The sequence below is a fragment of the Callorhinchus milii genome, unplaced genomic scaffold (assembly GCF_018977255.1).
Source record: "Callorhinchus milii isolate IMCB2004 unplaced genomic scaffold, IMCB_Cmil_1.0 Scaffold9, whole genome shotgun sequence".
In the NCBI taxonomy this organism is placed as follows: Eukaryota; Metazoa; Chordata; class Chondrichthyes; order Chimaeriformes; family Callorhinchidae; genus Callorhinchus; species Callorhinchus milii.
This window is the reverse complement of record NW_024704750.1, coordinates 18,074,034-18,094,178: the sequence shown is the minus strand read 5'-3', so window position 1 is coordinate 18,094,178 and position 20,145 is coordinate 18,074,034. Positions and strand designations below refer to the sequence as shown.

The window sequence follows — 20,145 nt, the reverse complement described above, 5'->3', positions numbered from 1 at the left end:
CAAAGGCAAGTGTCATTTAAGGAGGATGTCCCAAAGCACTTCACATGATGTACTGTAAAGTGCAGTGACTGTATTTTGTTGGCAAACACGGCAGCCAATTTATGCACGCAGCCATGAATGACCAATTTTATCTGGGGAATTGTTGGCTAGGACACTGGAAGAAACTCCCATCTGTTTTTGAATAATGTCATGGGATCTTAAGATCCACCTAGACAACCAGAACTTGCATTTTATAACATCTTATATGAAAATGTCTGAAAGCACGCCATGAAGTATAGTGTCAGCATCTCCTAAAATGCAGCAACCCTCAGCATTGCATTGGAGGGTCATAGAATATATACGTTCCAAGTCCCGACATGGGGCTTGAACCAACAACCTTCTGACTCAGAGACACGTGCGCTATCAGCTGAGGCAGGCTGGCACTCGTTTACCAAGAAATTCCACTTTTCCAAACTAAAGTTCAAGAAAGATGTGGAAAACAAAACAATGACCACCTATTAAAAATTTATTTGTAGAATCTTAAAACAATTCCCCTCCCCTCAAAAATTTCAAGATCTGTTAATGTGCAGAGATAAGAGTTTGCTAAGTAAGGCAGCCAGCCATCCATGGAATGATTTTGGTTACATAAACAACAGAGGCAGTAAACACAGTTCAGAACAATGACTATTCACCAGCTGGAAGTCATATCAACGGCATTTCATTCTTCAGTTTTATTTCCACGGGTCCAAGAAAATTTTCCTTCTCAGCCCCATCCTTCTTTATACAACAAGGTCTAAAACAAGGGGTTTTCGGTGCTCCTCAACATAGGAAGCTGGAATTAAATCCCGCCTACTCACTGGAGATTCACACAACACAATTTACGTTCAACAGAGGTCCTACGAGTTGTACATCTTGTTGCCCAGAAGACTTCTCTCAGATTCCTTATTGAAGGATTCCAATCTGAAACAACTACATTTCAGACCTCAATGTGTTTTGACCATTAAAACTGAACTCAACTGTTTTTTAAAAAAAATCCTTCCTCTTATACATTAATGAAGCACTTCAGAAGCAGTCTCTCTTGATACACTCACATACTTAGCGATTCTATCGATTAAACACAGGGATACTGAGCTAGCAGGCACCAAATTTATGGCAGAACAAACTGTTTAAGACAGTAGCTGAACACAAAGACCATACGCTATTGAGTAAAATACGGTAAAAATTATTTTCCGTAGACCGTATTATAAACCCAGTGTTAATTCCCTTGGCTCGATTAATGCCAGTAATGTACCCACGTTCCTTATTCTAATAGTATAGATTGTTCGCTTATATCCTTTTATACGGATACTCAGTTTGGTTGTATTTCATTGTCCTGTTTGATTGAACAAGAGAACGAAGGTGTCTGGTGGAATCTTCCATACACACAAACAAAAATTCATGGTTAACATTTTCAAAGTGCCTACCCTGACGAGAGAGTGTCCTGACTTTCCCTGTTTACAACCTGTCAAATTTTAGTTTAATCTCTTTCACTCGTTACAATTCTCTTTCACTCGGAAACTCCATGAGAAAGACCCCAAAAAGGAAAAGCGCAGCAAATCCGCAGACACCAGACACTGGTAGGCGACTGACCCACGTGCCTGACTGGTCGATGGTTAATGCTGGTGGCCGACTGAGAGGACCAATGGGATCAAGCAGCCCAGGACGAGAGTGAAAACCTCAAGTCTACTTAATCCCTTCCCACCAGAATCCGGTTTGTGACTGTGGCCGGTGCCTCCCACCTCTGGCAACACATGCACGGTGGCCACGTACAGGAACGTCCCCGCTGAGAACAACATGGCGACTCCTGTGGCGTTCACCTCTGAAAGTGCTTCTTTACTGCTCTGTAAGGGAGGAAAAGGGCAGACTTTCAGTTCTCAACGATTCAACATTAGATCCAAAAAAACAATGCAACAATAATATTTTTACATTTACACAGTGCCTCTCAGGTTGGGATGACATCCGAAAGCACTTTACTGAATCGACTGGCAGCCCGAGCTGGGGGTGGGGGAGCTGAGGAAGACGCGGGGGGAAAAAAAGCTGACCAAAAGAGGACGAAAAGAAACATCTTAAGACATGTTTAAAGGAGGAGAGGGAGGAGGCAAGGCAGCTGATCTTTGGAATGGAGTTCCAGAGACCGGGGAAGAATCATTCAAAGCTTGTTCACTGATGCTGGGGTGGGTAGGGGACACGCAGCAAATCAATTCGGCAAGCAAAGGGAGGGAGGGGTGGTAGGTTTGCAGGAATCACAGAGGTAGGGTGAGGCAAGGCTTGTGGAGGGATTTCAAAGCAAGAACAAGGATATTGATTTCGATCCGCTAGTGGATTGGGAGCAAGTGGAGGCAAATAGAAATGCAAATACAAGTCACCAGAAAGTTTTGGAGAATTTTCAAACATACATCAATCCAGGAAAAGTGTCTAAAATCCTTAGGAGTTATCCCTCCTGCTATGTATGCCTATGCCTGTTGTTGCATAAGCTCTAATCATTTTTATTTGGTCACTTGACCCATTATGCATCCAAAATTTTTCAGATCATGATACATTTTTAAATTCCATTTCCCCCTTTTCGTCCACACCACTTAATTCTCAGGTATCTGTCCCTCAATTGATTTAATCTACAGCCTTTTTGGCAGTGGATTCCACATTCTCACAATCCTTTATATTACATTTTCTGGTGTCAGTCCTAACTTGTTTGACTCCAATTTCAAGATGTCCCCATGTTTTAGGAGTGAAGAGTCACCACCCCCACCCACCCCAATATAGCACAGCAATGCCCTCATTATTTCAAATGCTTCAATCGCTTTAAATGATTATAACAAATTTACCTACCTTCTCATAAGCTAAACCCTTTCACCACAGGTATTAATTTGGTGAATTGTCAATGGAAATCCTCGAAACCCAGTACGGTTGAGTGCCCAAAACTGAACACAATACATCAAATTAGATCAGACTAGCGCTCTACACAACGTCCATGATTTTTTATTCCCGACTCCTCATTATAGACCATGCTTTCTGCACCTGTGAATTAGCTTTTAACAAGTCATGTTCCTCTGAACAAGCTTTAGTTATCACTTTAGTGCATTAAGCTAGGGTCAAGTTTCCTCCATTTCAACCTTCGCCCCAGCCAGGATCTTTTATTACTGCATTCCCTTCACTTCCAGCACAGCAGGTCAGCCCCATCAGCGCCATTCTTTGATCAACTTGACAGGAGGATTAGTTGAGTAACAGTGAAAAGATAAAGATAAAGGATCACTCGACCATAATTAACAGCAGTGCTCGGTGAGTCGAAGGAGTCTCAAAGCAAAGTCCCAAGTTGTTTTCTGATATAATCATATCAATATTATATGATGTCGGACATTCAGCTTACAATGCACAACAGATTTTATAGTAAACTTGATGTTTTCACTAACTCAACCGCCTTGACAGCCAAATGGATAAAAGCTTCGCCCTAGGCAACATAGCATTCGGCTACAGATGTGAGATTGGCAAGTTCAATTTGTGCTGAGTTCGCTGATCTCAGCTGTAGCAGCTACAACTGACCCCGCACCCTTGGGTTAACGAAGAGAAAAAAAACACACACAGAAAAGGATCTGAAAATTTGCAATGACAGGGAGACTCTTTCTAACAATTCTTGTAATGGTCAGGCCCCATTGTGTCAAGGTGGTATTAACGGGTTCTGGATAATGAGCTAAAGTATAGTATGACAAGAACATACCTGACTCAGGCCTAGGTAAGTGAGCATGGACAAGACTGGTGCTGCCAATGCAAACACCAGGAGGTGTTTTCTGATTCGATTCCTTTCAAGTCCTGCGTGCATAAGGAATGAAACTAAACCAAATGCAGCTGGAGCCTGAAGTGGAAAATAATAAAGAAAAGCAGTGCTGTTATTAACAGTCCCACACGCAACCTTCATATACACCCTAATCACAAACAGCTCCCCCTATAATGAAAGTCCCCTTTGAAGAGCTGAAAATGATTCGATTCATAAAATAAGCTTTAAAATCTGTTTTAAAAACAATTTTAAAATTATAGATAAAATTATATTGATACTATTAACTTTGTTCTAGGTACCAGTGTAGCATCATTAAACACGCAATATAACAAAGTATTGGATTTTATTTCATTGCACTGCAAAATATGGCCAGTGGGCAGGAATTCTGTTCACTTTCCTACCACTCATTAGAAAGGTGTGGAAAATCACTGGTCAATATTATTCAAAAGGTGTCACACTTTGGCAACTGAAAGAAGCTGCTAAACATTGCCAAATTCTCAAGATTTGCACCGATCTGCTTGCCTGTGTCTCCACGTCCAAGCTTTGCTCAGTCCTAAATCCAACGTACAGTGAAACAGGCTATGAAAAGGGAAAATAAAAGGAATACACAAAGGGCTGACCGAAGAGGAGCCTTCCAAAGTGGTGGGTCTCAACCAATCAAAACTGAAAAGGTGGGTGCGATGGAGGCAATGACTGGACTCAAACCTTGCAGAAGGGCAAAGCTGGAGAAGAATCTGCAGATATGCACCATTTGCATAAACAGACTTTTCTATTCAACACAACTTGTATTCATACAGCTCCCTTCACGCCGGATATCATCTCAAAGCGCTGATCATGACAACAGGAGGTTAATTCATTGAAGTGTGACCCAAATGAAGCTTTCTTTTACACAAAGGTGATGGTAAGCATGTGGGGCAGGAGAAACATCTGACTGAGAAGACTGCGTAGCACAAATTTCTGAAGGGACCGTTTATCTCCAAGTGCTCTGCTGAAAGTCAAGAATATTAGCTTGCTTGTGAAGGTGGCACTGGGGAGAATTGTGCTGTTGAGGAAGATTTAAGTGCTTTTGGCCCTCCTCTTTCTACACTTTATCTGCTAACATTATTGAAATGGATTTGGAATCAATACTGCTGATATTGCTGGAAACGGCAAAATGACCCAGCCAACCCAACAATTGGATCAATCCGTACTTTGGTGTGTAATTGCTATGAAACGTTTGGACATTTGAACCTGCTCTCTAAAAAGAGGTCCCTGTACACAAAAGGGAATAAAGCAAGAATATGAATAAAATGGTTGCAAACCTTCGATACTTACTTTGTGCAACATAATAGCTACAAATACAATCAACTGTACACTTGTCTGGGATGTGGAAGCTGCTGCACCCAATGCAATGCCGTCCGCTGTTAGAGAAAAGAATGAACAAAATAATCCTTGTTTCAGTACATCAATGGGGGAAAATACAGGAACATAAGAAAAAAGGTACTGCTTTTATACACAGTACCTTCTGCACAAATCACAAATTGAATAAAATTTTATCATAAACATACCCCCAATTTTTTTTTTACAACTTGCAAAAGGGATGAACCTAAACATTATTTCTTGGTAACATTGCACGTAATAGAAGAATGTAGTCAAGTGGTACATTTTACTTGGATAGTGAGGAGAGCTGAGGTTAACTACAACAACAAGATTCCATTTATAAAGCGCCTTTCACGTCAGGAGGATGTCCCAAGGCGCTGCACAGTTGGGTCATGACCCGAGCAGGGGGAAATGGTCAGGGTGAGGGAGGGAGGGAGAGAGGAGGGGGAAATGGTCAGGGTGAGGAGAGGGAAGGGAGGGAGCGAGGAGGAGGAAGAGAGTCGAGAGGGGAGCTGAAGGCACGGTCAAAGAGAAAGGTTTTGAGACCGGCCTTGAAGGAGGAAAGGGAGGGAGCAAGGCGAAGGCACTGGGGGATGGAGTTCCAGAGCCTGGGGGCTGAGAGGCTGAAGGCCCGGCCAGCGATGGTAGGGCGGTTGGGGCGGGGGACGTGGAGCAGACCAGAGCCAGAGGAACGGAGGGTACGGGCAGGTAAGTAGGGGGATAGTAGGTTGGAGAGGTAGGAGGGAGCAAGGCCGTGAATGGCCTTGTAGGTGAGGATGACTACCAGTGTTTAGTACATGGTGGAGGTTCACTGACAGCTTGGGAGCAATGAATGGTATGATTTTAGATGAACTGTCTACTCAGCTGGGTTATGACATTGTTTCATGTTCTGCTCAGTCCTGCTGCAGATTAAAAAAAAGCAGGGAAGGTAGTAAAATAAAATAAACCATTCTACGTTCACTTCTGGAACATGGTATAGGTGTTGTTTGTTACACCCAGAACAAAAATGGTGGTGGGACAGGGAGATGACTCAAATGCCTTTGTGCAGTTGTGAGAGCTTTGAACAATTTTTGCTCGGTTCAGGAGCTATACAGTGGCAGTGAACTGGAAATGGTTTGGTCCATTTAAATTCAATGTGTAGACTGGGCAATGGGTTTGCTTCAGGGTATCATGCAGGATATCATAATCAATGCTGAATTCTTACTGGCTCACTAGAGTCGGCCTAAGGTCTTTAAATTCCAGCCACTCCATTGACCCGTGGTGCAGCAATGCTGTCAAACTAAGGTCACACAGGGCACAGCACTTACCTGCTGCATGAACCACCAGTCCAAGTGTGGTGGTGATCTTGGTATTTGCTCTCACGGCTTCAGCATCTAAAAATACAATAAATACAGCAAATTGAACAATTAGTATCAGTTGGTAGCACTCCCGCCTCAGCATCAGAAGATTGTGAACTCTCCAGCTCGAGTCCAAAACACTGGTTGTCCACTTGGGACATCCTTCCGACGTGAAAGACGCTATACAAATGTAATTTTGTTGTTGTTGAAGCCCCTAAGACTCAAATGCAGTGCTGGGGGTGCGCTGTATTGTCAGAGGTGCCATTCTGCAGTTGAGACTAAGGTCCAATCTGCCTGTCTAGGTGGACATTAAAGATCCCTTGGCATTGTTCAAAAAGAAGATAGGTTCTCCCGGTGTTCTAGCCAATAATCCCCCAGATAAAATTGGGTATTCACTCCACGGCTGTTTGCGGGCCATTACTGTGGGCAGAATTGGTTGACGTGTTAGCCCACAACTTCACCCCCACCACATGCCTGTCCCCCTCAGCCACATGCCCACCTCCCAACAGCAGCACATCTTCCAGTCAGCATTACGACAATAATTTGGAACATTTCGAAGTGCTTTAAAAAAATCTGAGCAGGAGCCTGAGTTGGGCGGAGATGAGTTACAACTTCATTTAGATTGTACAGAACTTATAAATGTAGTGAAATAATGTAAAAAGGGAACAGAACATGTGGCTCAAAATCTTAAGACTAAAGTAATAACGACTGTAACAAACCTCATAAAATGCCTAGAAAGATTCCCACTTGACATACACTTGCCCTTCACTGTAATAATGCAAGGCTAACTATCTTAGGTCTTTGAAGATAGTTAGAAAGTACATATTCAACCATTGTCTTTTAACTGTGCAGAAGAGTACACCCACATTAAAATATGGCTTATATTGCGTATTTTAAAAAAGAAACTCATGAATCACCACAAAGCATTGGGATTTCTTAGCACTTTCACAATAAACAAACACTTAAATGAAAGCTCGTGGGACACAACAGTGTTCCAAACACGACATAAAAATTGATAATTCTCCATTCCGCACTTAGTATATGAGCCAAACAGACAACGCAGCAAAGAGTAATGTGAATGAAAGGCTCATTAAATTAACAGACTAATTTGCCAAGACTACAAGATTACTGCAATAAAAGTGGCAGTTTGAAATAGCTGGAGGTTAACTTAAAACTGCCATAGGATGGGGGAAGTTCATGAATGAGTCATAATAAATTCTAATTCTAATATTTCTGAATGCTGCAACGAGAAGACACTGAATTTGAGATCCGACTAATAAAGGTATTGTATGAAACATAACAGCAGCAGTTTGCATTATATGGTGCCCTTCAAACGGGGTAGCGTCTCAGAGTGCTCAAAAGACAGACATAATGGATATAATACATTAAAAAAACATTTAAAGGATTCTCCCTCTTCCAATAGAGTTTGAGCAATCAGGCTACATTAAGCTACTGAAAGAACTTGTTGGCTCAACTTGGATTAAAGCTGAAATAATAGCTGAGCTCTATTCCAGATAAATTTTTCTATCTCTGTCTCAAAGTAAATACATACACACAGAGTAAACTCTAGATAACTTGACACTGGCTTAAATTGTTACTCGTACTTAGGTCGTCATGTTTTCAATATCCTGACAGCTTTCCATATAAAATAATTAATCAGGGCCAGAGCTTTACTTGTTACTTCGCTGAACACGTAACTCGTTGCATTTGTAGGAATTCTTGTAAGTACATAATTTCAATGTAAAACTGATCGAATAACTTGTCCAGTTAAGGAAGTGGCGGCTTTCATGTTAGCATTATTGCATCGCAGAGGCCTAAACATTGTATTTGATATTGTGCCTCGTCACATCTTTGAGACGTTCCAGAACAACTTCACAGGATATACTGTAAAGCAAATTGACTATATATTTTGTGGGCAAGTCAGGACAGCCAATTGCGCACGACAGTGTTCCACAAACAGATTGAGTGACTGAATCATTTTTTTCTTTCTGAATAGCCATCACAGATTCCTCGCCTTCATTGTCCTCTTGGAAGTCTTGCTTCCTCTGAGTGCAAGTACGTGACTGGACAACCCATTGGATTTTAAGTACATCTTACCATCGCCAGAGTGCACATGGGAACTGCCAATCTGGTCAACCAGGAGCATAAAAACAAACCCAAGCACCAGGGAGACGCCGATGTACGCATGTAGCATTGAGTGCTCGTGAACATGTTCAGTCTCCACAGACTCGCCAACCTTCAACGACTCCTCCACCTTTTCTACTTCTCCTGCGTGGTGATGTTTACCTGAAGAAGAAAAAAGGGACAAATTCAATTCAACTCACTTGAAAAGCCTTTCCCAACTACTTTAACACTGGATATTAATCACGTGAATTTATACTTCCAAGACCTACGTGACCTTTCATACAAAAGTTCCAATGCTGAATTTACTTCAATAATAATAATAACCCTTGCATTTGATATCGCGCCTTATCATGTCTTCCAGACATCTCAAAGAGTTTGGGAAATAATGTAGAACCATAAAACCATGTAGACTTCAATGATGCAGAACTATAGAAATAAAAGTAAAGGCCATTTGAACCCATTGCACTCGTGTCATTGCTTGTTCATCCATTGAAGCCATTTTTACTGATTCCCTGCTATTTCCTTGTACTCTCTAATACCCTTCCTCCACATGTAGGCTGATGACACTCAACTCTATGCCTTCCTGCCTCCACCCTTGACTCCAGGACTAATGCAGTTATGCCCGTCAGCCACCAAATCCTTGATGAGTTTTAATTTTTTCCAATTAGATGTCGATAAAAAATAAGCCTCTGCTCGGCTGCTCAGAACCTCTCTCTTCGCGCACTGAGTGAATCAATCCCCCTCATCGCTCACGCCAACTCATGGAGCCTGTGCAGAAACCAAAAGTTTTATTTTATTTTAAACCTCTTTTGAACCAGGCTCTAACCAAGTCTGCTTTCTTACATTTCCACAAAATCTCCCACCACTGTTACTACTACTCCCACTTCACCACCCAAACAAGCTGAGATCTTCATCCATGCCTTTGTCACCTCCAGATTTGACTTTTCCAAGTCACCCTGCTTGCCAGCCTTCCCAGCTACAGACCATGCAGAACTCCAAGCGACATCCTCTCCTGCACTTGGTTCCTCAATACCATCATCCCTAAACTTCTCCGGTTCCAAAGGCTCAAATTTAAGATGCGTACTTTGGCTCCACTCTAACTCTGCAATCTCCTGCAACTCAACTTTACAGCCACCTACTCCACTCTGCCAACTCATGTCTCTGCCCAATCTGCCTCACCACTGGTGGCCAGGTTTTCAGACACTTTGCCCCCACCATCTGGAGGTCCCTTTCAAATCCCCCAGTCTCACTTTTCAAAGCCCATCATCCTTTGAAACACCTTTGAGATATTCTTCCTAAATCCTACATTTCCTTGTGAATAGCACAAATAAGTGCAACTTGTTGATTGTGCTTCTGAAATTCTCTTTTCAGTGCTAAATCTTCCACGCACCTATATTAATATTAAGAATAATTAAGTTTTCCTCTTAAATTCATATCCTCTTGTCTTTGAAAGCAGAAATAGTTCCTCATCATTCAACCTTTCAAATCTTTTTAATTATCTTAAAATATCTATCATATCACCCCTCAACCTTTCTTGTTCCAACATCAATAAGGCTGAATATATATAAGGTCTCCTCCCAATCCTCATCATGTTATAAAACCACCTGTAGCAAGTCAAGATGCTGCTGCAGCTTTTGGCAGCAGTTGCTGACACTGAACCGCTAGGACCTGCATTAGTACTGCACTATTATAAATCACCACACACTCAAGTAATGGGCAAAGTAAGACACTCTGATGCAAATATTGCTCTTTCCTAAACCCCTGGACATGCCTCAAATCTTTTATCAGTTGCTAGTGTTTTAAAAGCTAACTCTGTTTCAAAAAATAAGAATAAAGGCATCACCAGATTAGCTATAAGGTGATTCAAAGGTTTAATTACACCATATGAAATCTCGCATTACGACTAATTGAAGAAAATGGTAGACTTTTCAGAGACAACAAAGAGGCTTGTACAGCCTTGACCATTGGCCCTCATTGAGATTCTTTATTCACTCAAAGATGTCAGAAGTTATTATGTATGCTCTGGTGGTTAGCGGAGAAACCTGTAACATTGCAACAAAATCCCCCTAACAATTGAATATGCATCAGAATAGGGAAAAATTTCCAGGCCTACGGGTAAGAGCGAGCGATCAGCTCTTTCAAAGAGCCGGTACCCGCAAGATGTTCCAAATGGAGTAAAATTCTATGATTTCTATGAGGGACCGCTGGACATGACTGCAAGATTGTAAACTGATGGCGAGGTTCAGAAAGTTATGCAACAAAACTGTGGTTAATAACTGCTATCTGAAAGCCACGTTTAAAATACTTGCAACAGCTTTCTAAATGTAAATCTAGAAAGGAAGGAAACAGATCACAATATGATTGAATTCTGCATTAAGTTAGAAAAGGATATAGTTAAATCCGAGGCAAGTATTCTGAATTTAAATAGGGCTAATTTTGTAGGTATGAGGAAAGATCTAGGTAAAATAGACTGGAGAATAAGATTAAGAGGTAAAAATGTAGACCAACTGTGGCAAATATTTAAGGATGTAATGCAAAATTCTCAGCGGTCGCATACTCCCTTGCGGAATAAGAGTACCACAGGGAAAGCAATTCATCCGTGGCTAACTAGAGCAGTTAGGGAAAGCATCAAATTAAAAGAAAAGAGTTATAAAACTGCCAAGAAAAGGAGCAAATCTGAAGATTGGGAGAGTTTTAGAAATCAGTAAAATAAAACTAAAAACTCATTAAATGCGAGAAAAAGGAGTATGAGGGTAAGCTCGCGAGGAACATTAAGTCTGATTGTAAAAGTTTTTACAAATATATTTGTATATATAAGAGGAATAGGCTAGTGAGGGTAAATGTAAGTCCACTTCAGTCAGAGACGGGAGAAGTTGTGATGGGGTATAAGGACATGACAGAGTCCCTAAATGGGTACTTTGCATCTAGCTTCACCCTAGAAGACACAACAAGTCTGCCAACAATAGAGATGCGCCAAGGGGATAAGGACAGGGAGCAACTTAGGGAAATTTTCATTAGTAGAGAATTGGTGCTAAGGAAACTGTTAGCACTAAAAAGTGACAAATCCCCTGGTCCGGATGGCTTGCATCCCAGGGTTTTAAAAGAGGTAGCTTATGAGATTGTGGAGGCCTTATGTCTGATCTTCAAAAATTCCTTGGATTCTGGAACAGTCCCTATGGATTGGAAGATCGCAAATGTCACACCACTATTTAAAAAAAGTGGAAAGGAAAAGATGGGGAACTATAGGCCAGTTAGTCTCACATCAGTGACAGGAAAAATTTTAGAATCATTGATTAAGGATGTGGTAGTGCGGTATTTAGGGGAGTACAATATAATTAGGCCAAATCAACACGGCTTTACAAAAGGGAAGTCATGTTTGACGAATCTCATAGAGTTTTTTGAGGATATTTCGAGTAAACTAGATAAGGGTGAATCAGTGGATGTGGTCTATTTGGACTTCCAGAAGGCATTCGATAAGGTGCCGCATAAAAGGTTAGTCCAAAAGATAAGGGCCCATGGAATTGGGGGAGCATATTAACGTGGATTGGGGAATGGTTAACGGGTAGGAAACAAAGAGTAGGGATAAACGGGTCCTTTTCAGATTGGCGGGATGTGACTAGTGGAGTGCCACAAGGATCAGTCCTTGGGCCTCAGCTATTTACCATCTACATCAACGATCTAGATGAGGACATCAAAGTTAATATATCGAAATTTGCGGATGACACAAAACTAGGAGGAAGTATCAACACAGAGGATGACATTAAAAAAATGCAGTGAGACATAGATAGGTTAGGTGATTGGGCAGGTAGGTGGCAGATGAAGTATAATGTAGGGAAGTGCGAAGTCATCCACCTAGGTAGCAAAAACAGTAGAGCGGGTTATTTTTTAGAAGGGGAAAGATTGGAATGTGTTAGCGTCCAGAGGGACTTGGGTGTCCTTGTACACCAATCACAGAAAGTTAGTCTGCAGGTGCAGCAGCAATTAGGAAAGCGAACGGCATGTTAGCATTCATTATGGAAGGATTAGAGTATAAGAGTAGGGAAGTCTTGCTGCAACTGTATAGGGCCCTGGTGAAACCACACCTGGAATACTGTGTGCCGTTATGGTCTCCTTATTTAAGGAAGGATGTACTTGCCTTGGAGGGGGTGCAGCATAGATTTACTAGGTTAATACCAGGGATGAAGGGGATGAATTACGAGGATAGGCTGACCAATTTGGGCCTATGTTCTCTAGAATATAGAAGAATTAGAGGGGATCTTATAGGAACCTATAAGATCATCAAAGGGCATGATAGAGTAGATAGTGGGAGATTGTTTCCCCTGGTTGGAGAAACTAAAACCAAGGGTCACAACCTTAAAATCAGAGGCCAACCCTTTCGCACTGAGTTGAGGAAGAACTTCTTCACTCAAAGGGTGGTGAATGTATGGAACTCACTACCCCAAAGGGCTGTTGACGCTCAGTCCTTGAACATATTCAAGACTGAGATAGATAGATTTCTTATTGCAAAAGGGATTAAGGGATATGGGGATAAGGCAGGGTCAGGTTATTAGCTGGAGTTAGATTAGAAGATCAGCCATGATTGAATGGCAGGGCAGGCTCGCAGGGCCAAATGGCCTACTCCTGCTCCTACATGTTATGTTATAGGGAACAGAACTCGGTTGCACAAAACTGTTCCCCCAGTCACACGATGAAAAGGTGTTATATAAATCTAAATTTGTATTGTATATAACATTTTAAATGAGATTGAAAACGTAAAGCGAGAACAATGTTTAGAATACATCGAGGCAGTTGTACAAGAGGACGCAAGTTTAGAGTTGCAAAGGGCAAGTTTATGACAGAAACTAGGTTAATAAATTAACTAATACCAAAGTATTTCTTTACTCAGAGGCTAATTAACGACTGGAACAGATACCAGGAACAGTGCTGAAGGCAGGACCCTGGAATCATTTAAGAAACAGCTTGATGCTGTGAATGGGAAGACGTTATGCTGGGTGGATAAGATCAAATGGGCTGAAGGGTCATCTTCATCCAAACTATTAGTGCAAACTTCCATTGGACATTAAATGTTATAATGGGAGTTTAATGGGATTTTTCCCAATTTAAAGACAACCACCAATGTCTGACTTTTAGCAGCACGTGGAAATCTTACCTAACCTTTCACACAAACTGAAGCATTGCACTGGCAGAATAATTTTAAGGTACCATTAACTATACAATGAAATTCAGTTTCACTGGGTCATCGGTGTAAACCTCACCATGTAGGGCATCCTCATAAAGTGCGTGTACTCCTTCGGGAACGATAACAGCAAGAGCGGTTCCACACAGCAGCCCAGCACCAAGAACAGTCACCAACTTCAACTTTTCCTAGAGAAAATTAAAAAGCATCTTCAGCATTATCCTATTAAGTCAGCAAAATGAAACCGATACAACATTTAACTCCAGAACGCTGCAGATATATGCCAGTATGAACACAACTAAAGTTCGAGCTCTCATGACAACCCTAACCAAAAGCTCTCATCACAGCCCTTCCTCTTCGACTGCGTTTACGGTAATCTCCCCCCAGCTCCGCTCCGCCACTGTTAAGCCCTCTGAGACGTTACCCCTCTTCCCCCGTGAAGTGTGCTATATAAATGCAAGTTGTTGTAAAGAAAGAGAATGAGAGAATGAAGGCAAATGAGAAAGGTGAAAGAAGAAAAAATACTTGGGGGAAAAAAAATGTACTCTAAGAAGCTCAAGCATTCATCTTAATAGGTTCAACCAAAAGCAAGATTCTGTCATTCAAGAACTGAACTTGTACTCAGAACTGAAGAGAATGTTTTTGATAAACGAAAGAACAGTTTTTCATCTTATTTTAGAATCAGTTTTTTTTCTAAATCTACCAATAGGACTGCATTCAGCTCACACCAAAAATTAAAATTGGATTAGTACCAATAGGATGGTCTGCCTTTGCATAAATTATACTGAGAATATTAACACAGCTCATTGCTTCTCAACATCAACAATTTGCATTTATATAACGCCCTTCAAGCGGAGCCTGATACTCTCCACAGGGTAGCGCCCCAGAGCATATCAGGCTCCAGAAGGCAAATAAATATCAGAAACAGCAGACGATCATTTCAATTACATTTTTGCAGCTCGGGCATTTAACGGTGTTAATTTAAAGCCCTGTAGCACAAAGCACAATTACATTTCATTAACTGTCAGACTACTTACTGACAAATGGCTTTTAAGTCAAGTTGCTTGGCTGAAGTATCTCGTTACTGGCTCCGAAACCATGGTGATATCACTTGCTACATGACCTACCTTTCTGAATACACTGCAATTTCAAAGCATCACTAACTCATTTCCTTTATGCTCAAATCAGTACATGCAAAAGTACAAAGAACTCCAGCTAATTTCTGGGGCACATAATCCAAATGTAGTTGACATTTTATAGTCCCTGTAAATTTTAAAACGATTTTTCTTTTTACAATTCTGGCCTTGATCAAAGAACAATAAAACGCTGAATCACTGAGCACTAAAACATGTAACATAGCTCATCTGAGCTTTCTGTTTTCCAGCATATACTAGCTCAAGACACAATAATAATAAATCCTTGCATTTAATATAGCGCCTATTCACGTCACTGAGATGTCTCAAAGCGCTTCACACAATATACTGTAAAGTGATTTGTGTGACATCTATCAAAGTATGCACAAATTAGCCAAACGCCTACCAAAAAAGATTGCGTATCACACATATGAAAGAGTCGTTGATTAATCAAAAGGAACAAAGGAATGTAGGAACAGGAGGAGGACATTCAGCCCATCGAGCGTTCCACCAGTTAATCAGATCATGGCTGATTTATATCTTTACTAGAATTTAAAATCCAATTTCCCGCTCTCTCCCCGTATCCCTTAATACCCCGACCTACCAAAAACCTGTCAATCTCTTTCTTGAAGGTGTGGATGGATCCAGCATCCACAACCATTTGGGGGAGAGAGGTCCAGATTTCTACCACCCTTTGAGTGAAAAAATGCTTCCTAATTTTTAGGCTTGCATTGATGTTTCAGTAAACTTCCAGTAGGCTGGACACATTTAACAATTACATCATCAAATGCAGTCACATTGTAAATCCCGCAAATTGTAGTACATTTCAACATGAGAGCTGAAATAATGCAGCTTTTGAGGAACACAGTTTTTCCAAACTGACTCTTTCCGTGTAGAGATCACATGACTCTCACTTTGTAAATTCACTGATCTAATCTATCCATAAAAAAATTGGCTTAAGCGCTCTATGAGAGATGTGGACAGTAAGGTAATCCATCCTTGCATGTACTGGCTGAAAGTGTAGAGCATCCAACAATGGACAGAATGAATAATAATCTTTGCATCATGATACAGCATCTTATCATGTAGAATCATTTAATTCCTGTTTTACAGCAACAGTGAATGAAACGTCCAGAAGATAAAAGGTTAACTTTTAAATAATGGGTCTCAGAATAGCAGGTCTTTAACAGTCTACAGAAAATTCTGTAAAGTGAGGTAAGTTAATTTATTAGACGAATGTGGCAGCCACTTTGCACACAGCAACCATGAAGTGAAAGAGCATTTTTTAAATATCTGTGAGGCCAGAAGAAACTCCCTTCTCTTTTGAACAGTGTCATGGGATCTTAACGTCCACCTGAAAACGCAGGCGGGAAACTCAGTTTAAAATTCTATCCAAAGCACAGCACCTCTGGCAATGCAGCGCTTCTCTCCAGAATTTAAAGTCCATCTGAACAGTCATACAGGACCTCGGTTTAACATTCGCATCCAAAGGATAACATCTCCAACAATGCAGCACACCCCCAGCTGACACACAAGTTCAAAGTTTCAACACGCATCTAGAACCCACAATCTTCTGACTCAAACAGTAAGAGTGCTACCAACTGAGCCAAACTGACATGTAGTCAACGTCCATCTGCTTGTTCAGCTGAATGTTAGTAATCCATCAATTTTCTTCTAAAATAGAGGGGAGTTTGTCCTAACCAACAAACCTCCAGATAAATCAACTCAGTGTTGATTGTGGGACATTGCGGTTGTGTTTGCCTTTAAATCGTCACTGCACTGAATAACAAAAACAACAAGATTACATTTTCTTTATTTATTTTATTAATAAATACTAATGCGCTGGCAGTTTACAGCATTTCAGACCGAAACTGGGGTCAGAGAGGGAGAAGGGAGGGTGACCGATGCAAGTTCTTTCTTTCTAGTTAATAAGATCATTTAACCCTTCAAATAAGTACCCGTTCCCTCCACATCTTATGCATGTTCAAACCAACATTGTTTTCCCTTTCCACACATACACAACCTATTCCAAGCTCATTCAAGTTTCTTAACCTCTATCCTAAATACCAACCTATAGCATAAGCAAACTAACCACTAACTAATAAAATATTACATTAAAATGAAATATTCTGGAAATATGAATCAACTCAAACTGCAGTAATTTACTTCAAACCTTCTCATTTTAAAACCCAAAATAATGAATGCCACTTGAGATCGATAACCCTTCAAGTAAAATCAAAGTTACAACAAGAAGATTCCATTCATAGAGCGCCTTTCACGTCGGGAGGACGTCCCAAGGCGCTGGACTGTTGGGTCAGGACCCGAGCACGGGGGAAATGGTCAGGGTGAAGGGAAGGAAGGGAGGGAGTGAGGAGGGGGTAGAGAGTCAAGAGGGGAGCTGAAGGCACGGTCAAAGAGAAAGGTCTTGAGACCGGCCTTGAAGGAGGAAAGGGAGGAGGCAAGGCGAAGGCACGGGGGGATGGAGTTCCAGAGCCTCGGGGCTGAGAGGCTGAAGGCCCGGCCACCGATGCTAGGGCGGTTGTGGCGGGGGATGTGGAGCAGACCGGAGCCTGAGGAATGGAGGGTACGGGCAGGTAGGTAGGGGGATAGTAGGTCGGAGAGGTAGGAGGGAGCAATAATAATAATAATAATCCTTGCATTTGATATAGCGCTTTTCACGTCGGGAAGACGTCCCAAAGCGCTTCACAGAACACACTGTAAAGTGAATTGACTGTATATGTGTGGGTGAACGCGGCAGCCAATTGCGCACAGCAATGTCCCACAAACAGTCGTAGATTGAAAATGACCAATTTATTATTGTTTTTTGTTTTGGTGGGATTATGATTAGGCGTGTGGAGTAAGGAAACTTGCCCAAGGTTTCGCCCTCTGCCTGGAAGTGAACTCAGGTCTCTCGCTTGCAAAGCGAGTGCTCTAACCACTGAGCCACAGGACTCCACTCCGTGAATGGCCTTGTAGGAGAGGATGAGGATCTTGAATTTGATCCTCTGGGGGATGGGGCGCCAGTGGAGGCGAGCGAGGGTGGGAGTGATGTGGTCCCGAAGCCTGGTGCGGGACAGTACACGAGCTGCAGAGTTCTGAATGACCTGCAGCTTGTGGAGGGAGGCCGGCGAGTTTAATTGAGGTTGAGGAATAAAATACAAAATAGTGTACAACAACAACTTGCACTTCTATAGTGCCCTCCACGCAGGGCAGTGTCTCAGAGCACTTAACAGTGGCGGAGCCTCACTCCGGTGGCATTAAGCACGGTCGAAAAGGAAGGTTTTCAGGTGGGATTTGAAAAAGGGGAGAGAGGGGGCAAGGCTGATGGATCGAGGAAGAGTTAGTTTCAGGGTGTAGTGCCTGAAAGCGCGACCTCCTATGGTGGGGCGGATGGTGCCAGTCGAGCGGAGACGCCGGGTGGTGGCTTGGGGAATGAAGAAGTCGGAGAGGTAGGGAGGTGCCAGAGAACGAAGGCATTTGAACACAAGTGTGAGGATCTTGAAGTCGATCCGTTGTGTGAGAGGGAGCCAGTGGAGCCTGGCCAGAACTGGTGAGATGTGGGTACGGAGTTTGGACCAAGTAAGTAAGTGGGTGTCAGAGCTCTGAATGAGCTGGATCTTTTGAATAGTGGAGCTGGGGAGACCAGCGAGGAGTGTGTTTGGCGGGAGATGACAAACGCATTTCGGCTGCATTTGGGATAAGATACGGTCGGAGATGGGCAATGCGGCAAAGGTGGTGATCCTGGTCAGGGACCAGATGTGGGGAAGGACAGCTGCGGGTTGAACCAGACGCCTGAACTGCATTTAGTGGAGTCCTGTAGCTCAGTGGTTAGAGCACTCGCTTTGCAAGCGAGAAACCTGAGTTCAATTCCAGGCAGGTCAGGGCGAAACCTTGGGCAAGTTTCCTTACTCCACACAGAGCCTAATAATAATCCCTCCAAAAAAAACAATAATAAATTGGTCATTTTCAATCTACGACTGTTTGTGGGACACTGCTGTGCGCAATTGGCTGCCGCGTTCGCCCACAAATATACAGTCAACTCACTTTTTACAGTATATTCTGTGAAGCGCTTTGAGCCGTCTGGAAGACGTGAAAACCGCTATAATCAAATGCAAGGGTTATTATTATTATTTAATGCTTCCATGTGCAGAAACGTAAACAGTTCTGTTCAAGTGGCTCCCTTTTTCAAAAAAAAACAACCGCAGGAATTCTCGTTTCACCTGACTTCGGACTGCCCAGTTGACCTTCGCTACAACCTATTAGTGTGACTCAGCCTTAGCACAAGCGTGGGGCAAATAGCAGTGAAGTTAAAACAACGAGTGTAATTAATTGCGTTAATTATAGTTGCACCTTTCACATCAGGATAACGTCCCAATGCGCTGAGGCGGGGGGACTTTAGAGAACTTTAAAGTTTAGGAATCTGCCAAAAAAATAAAAAGCAAAACTTTTCCTTCGGGGACTGGATTTCACTTTGTGTGTGTGTGTGTGTGTCTGTGTTTATATATATTTACACACACACATACACACACATACTCATTAACGATGGGAGAGACTAATTCAGCAGGAGGTGGAGGAAAAATAACGATTGATCATCGTTTTGGAACCCAGAGCAAAGCCCCTCGTTACCCCTTTTTTCACCCCAAAAAAATAAATCAAACGCATGTACGGTTTCCCCGTGATCTGATGCACCGAGCGAGCGCCCCCCCCCCCTTCCCCCTCAGTTTATCCTTACCTCAGACAGGTTGAAAGTCAAGGGGATGGCGCCTGCCACGTAACAGCCGATCAGCATGGCCAGCGAGAGCAGGCTGATGGACGTGAGATCGTCCATGGTGACCCCCCCGGCCCTGCCAGGTACATGCGGGGGGTGAGAAGCCTGAGACACACGGAGAGGAGAGGAGAGGGCGGGAGGGGGGAGGAGAGGCGGTTAGGCCTGAGCCGGGGACAACTGCCAGCCCAAGCCCCTGCTCACACCACCACACAACACCACACCACCGCCAACCGGTTACACGGTACTTCGAGGCCTCGCTCCCTCGCTCCCACCGCCCCCGGGGCCTCCTCTGAGCTCTTCCAACGGGGAGTCAACACGCCGCCGTCCTCGGGCGAGAGTTAAGGGCCAAAACCCGCGCGCGAACCCCGTCTCCAGCCCAACCGCACGGCCATCACGGTCAACTTCCGGCCGCCCGCCCCCCCGCCCGCCTGCGTGCGTGCGTGCGTGCGTGCGTGCGCGCG

At 42.8% G+C, this 20,145-nt stretch overlaps 1 protein-coding gene across 1 annotated transcript; it reads right to left on the bottom strand.

Moving 5' to 3' along the window:
• Positions 1 to 487: 487 nt before the first annotated feature.
• On the bottom strand, positions 488 to 20,109 carry slc39a9 (solute carrier family 39 member 9). Its single transcript, XM_042338070.1, has 7 exons — positions 19,649 to 20,109; positions 13,863 to 13,971; positions 8,581 to 8,769; positions 6,454 to 6,519; positions 5,102 to 5,187; positions 3,731 to 3,865; positions 488 to 1,859 (listed from the first exon to the last, which is right to left on the bottom strand). The coding sequence occupies exons 1-7, from the start codon at positions 19,742 to 19,744 to the stop codon at positions 1,632 to 1,634; spliced, it is 909 nt and encodes a 302-aa protein (XP_042194004.1). The 5' UTR covers positions 19,745 to 20,109; the 3' UTR covers positions 488 to 1,631.
• Between the last annotated feature and the right edge of the window lie 36 nt (positions 20,110 to 20,145).

Coding starts and splice junctions, on each gene's coding strand:
- slc39a9 (XM_042338070.1), bottom strand. CDS start 19,744: ATGGACGATCTCACGTCCATCAGCCTGCTCTCGCTGGCCATGCTGATC. Junction 13,972..19,648: donor TGACTTTCAACCTGTCTGAG/GTAAGGATAAAC, acceptor AATTTTCTCTAG/GAAAAGTTGAAGTTGGTGAC. Junction 5,188..6,453: donor ACTGGTGGTTCATGCAGCAG/GTAAGTGCTGTG, acceptor TTTCTCTAACAG/CGGACGGCATTGCATTGGGT.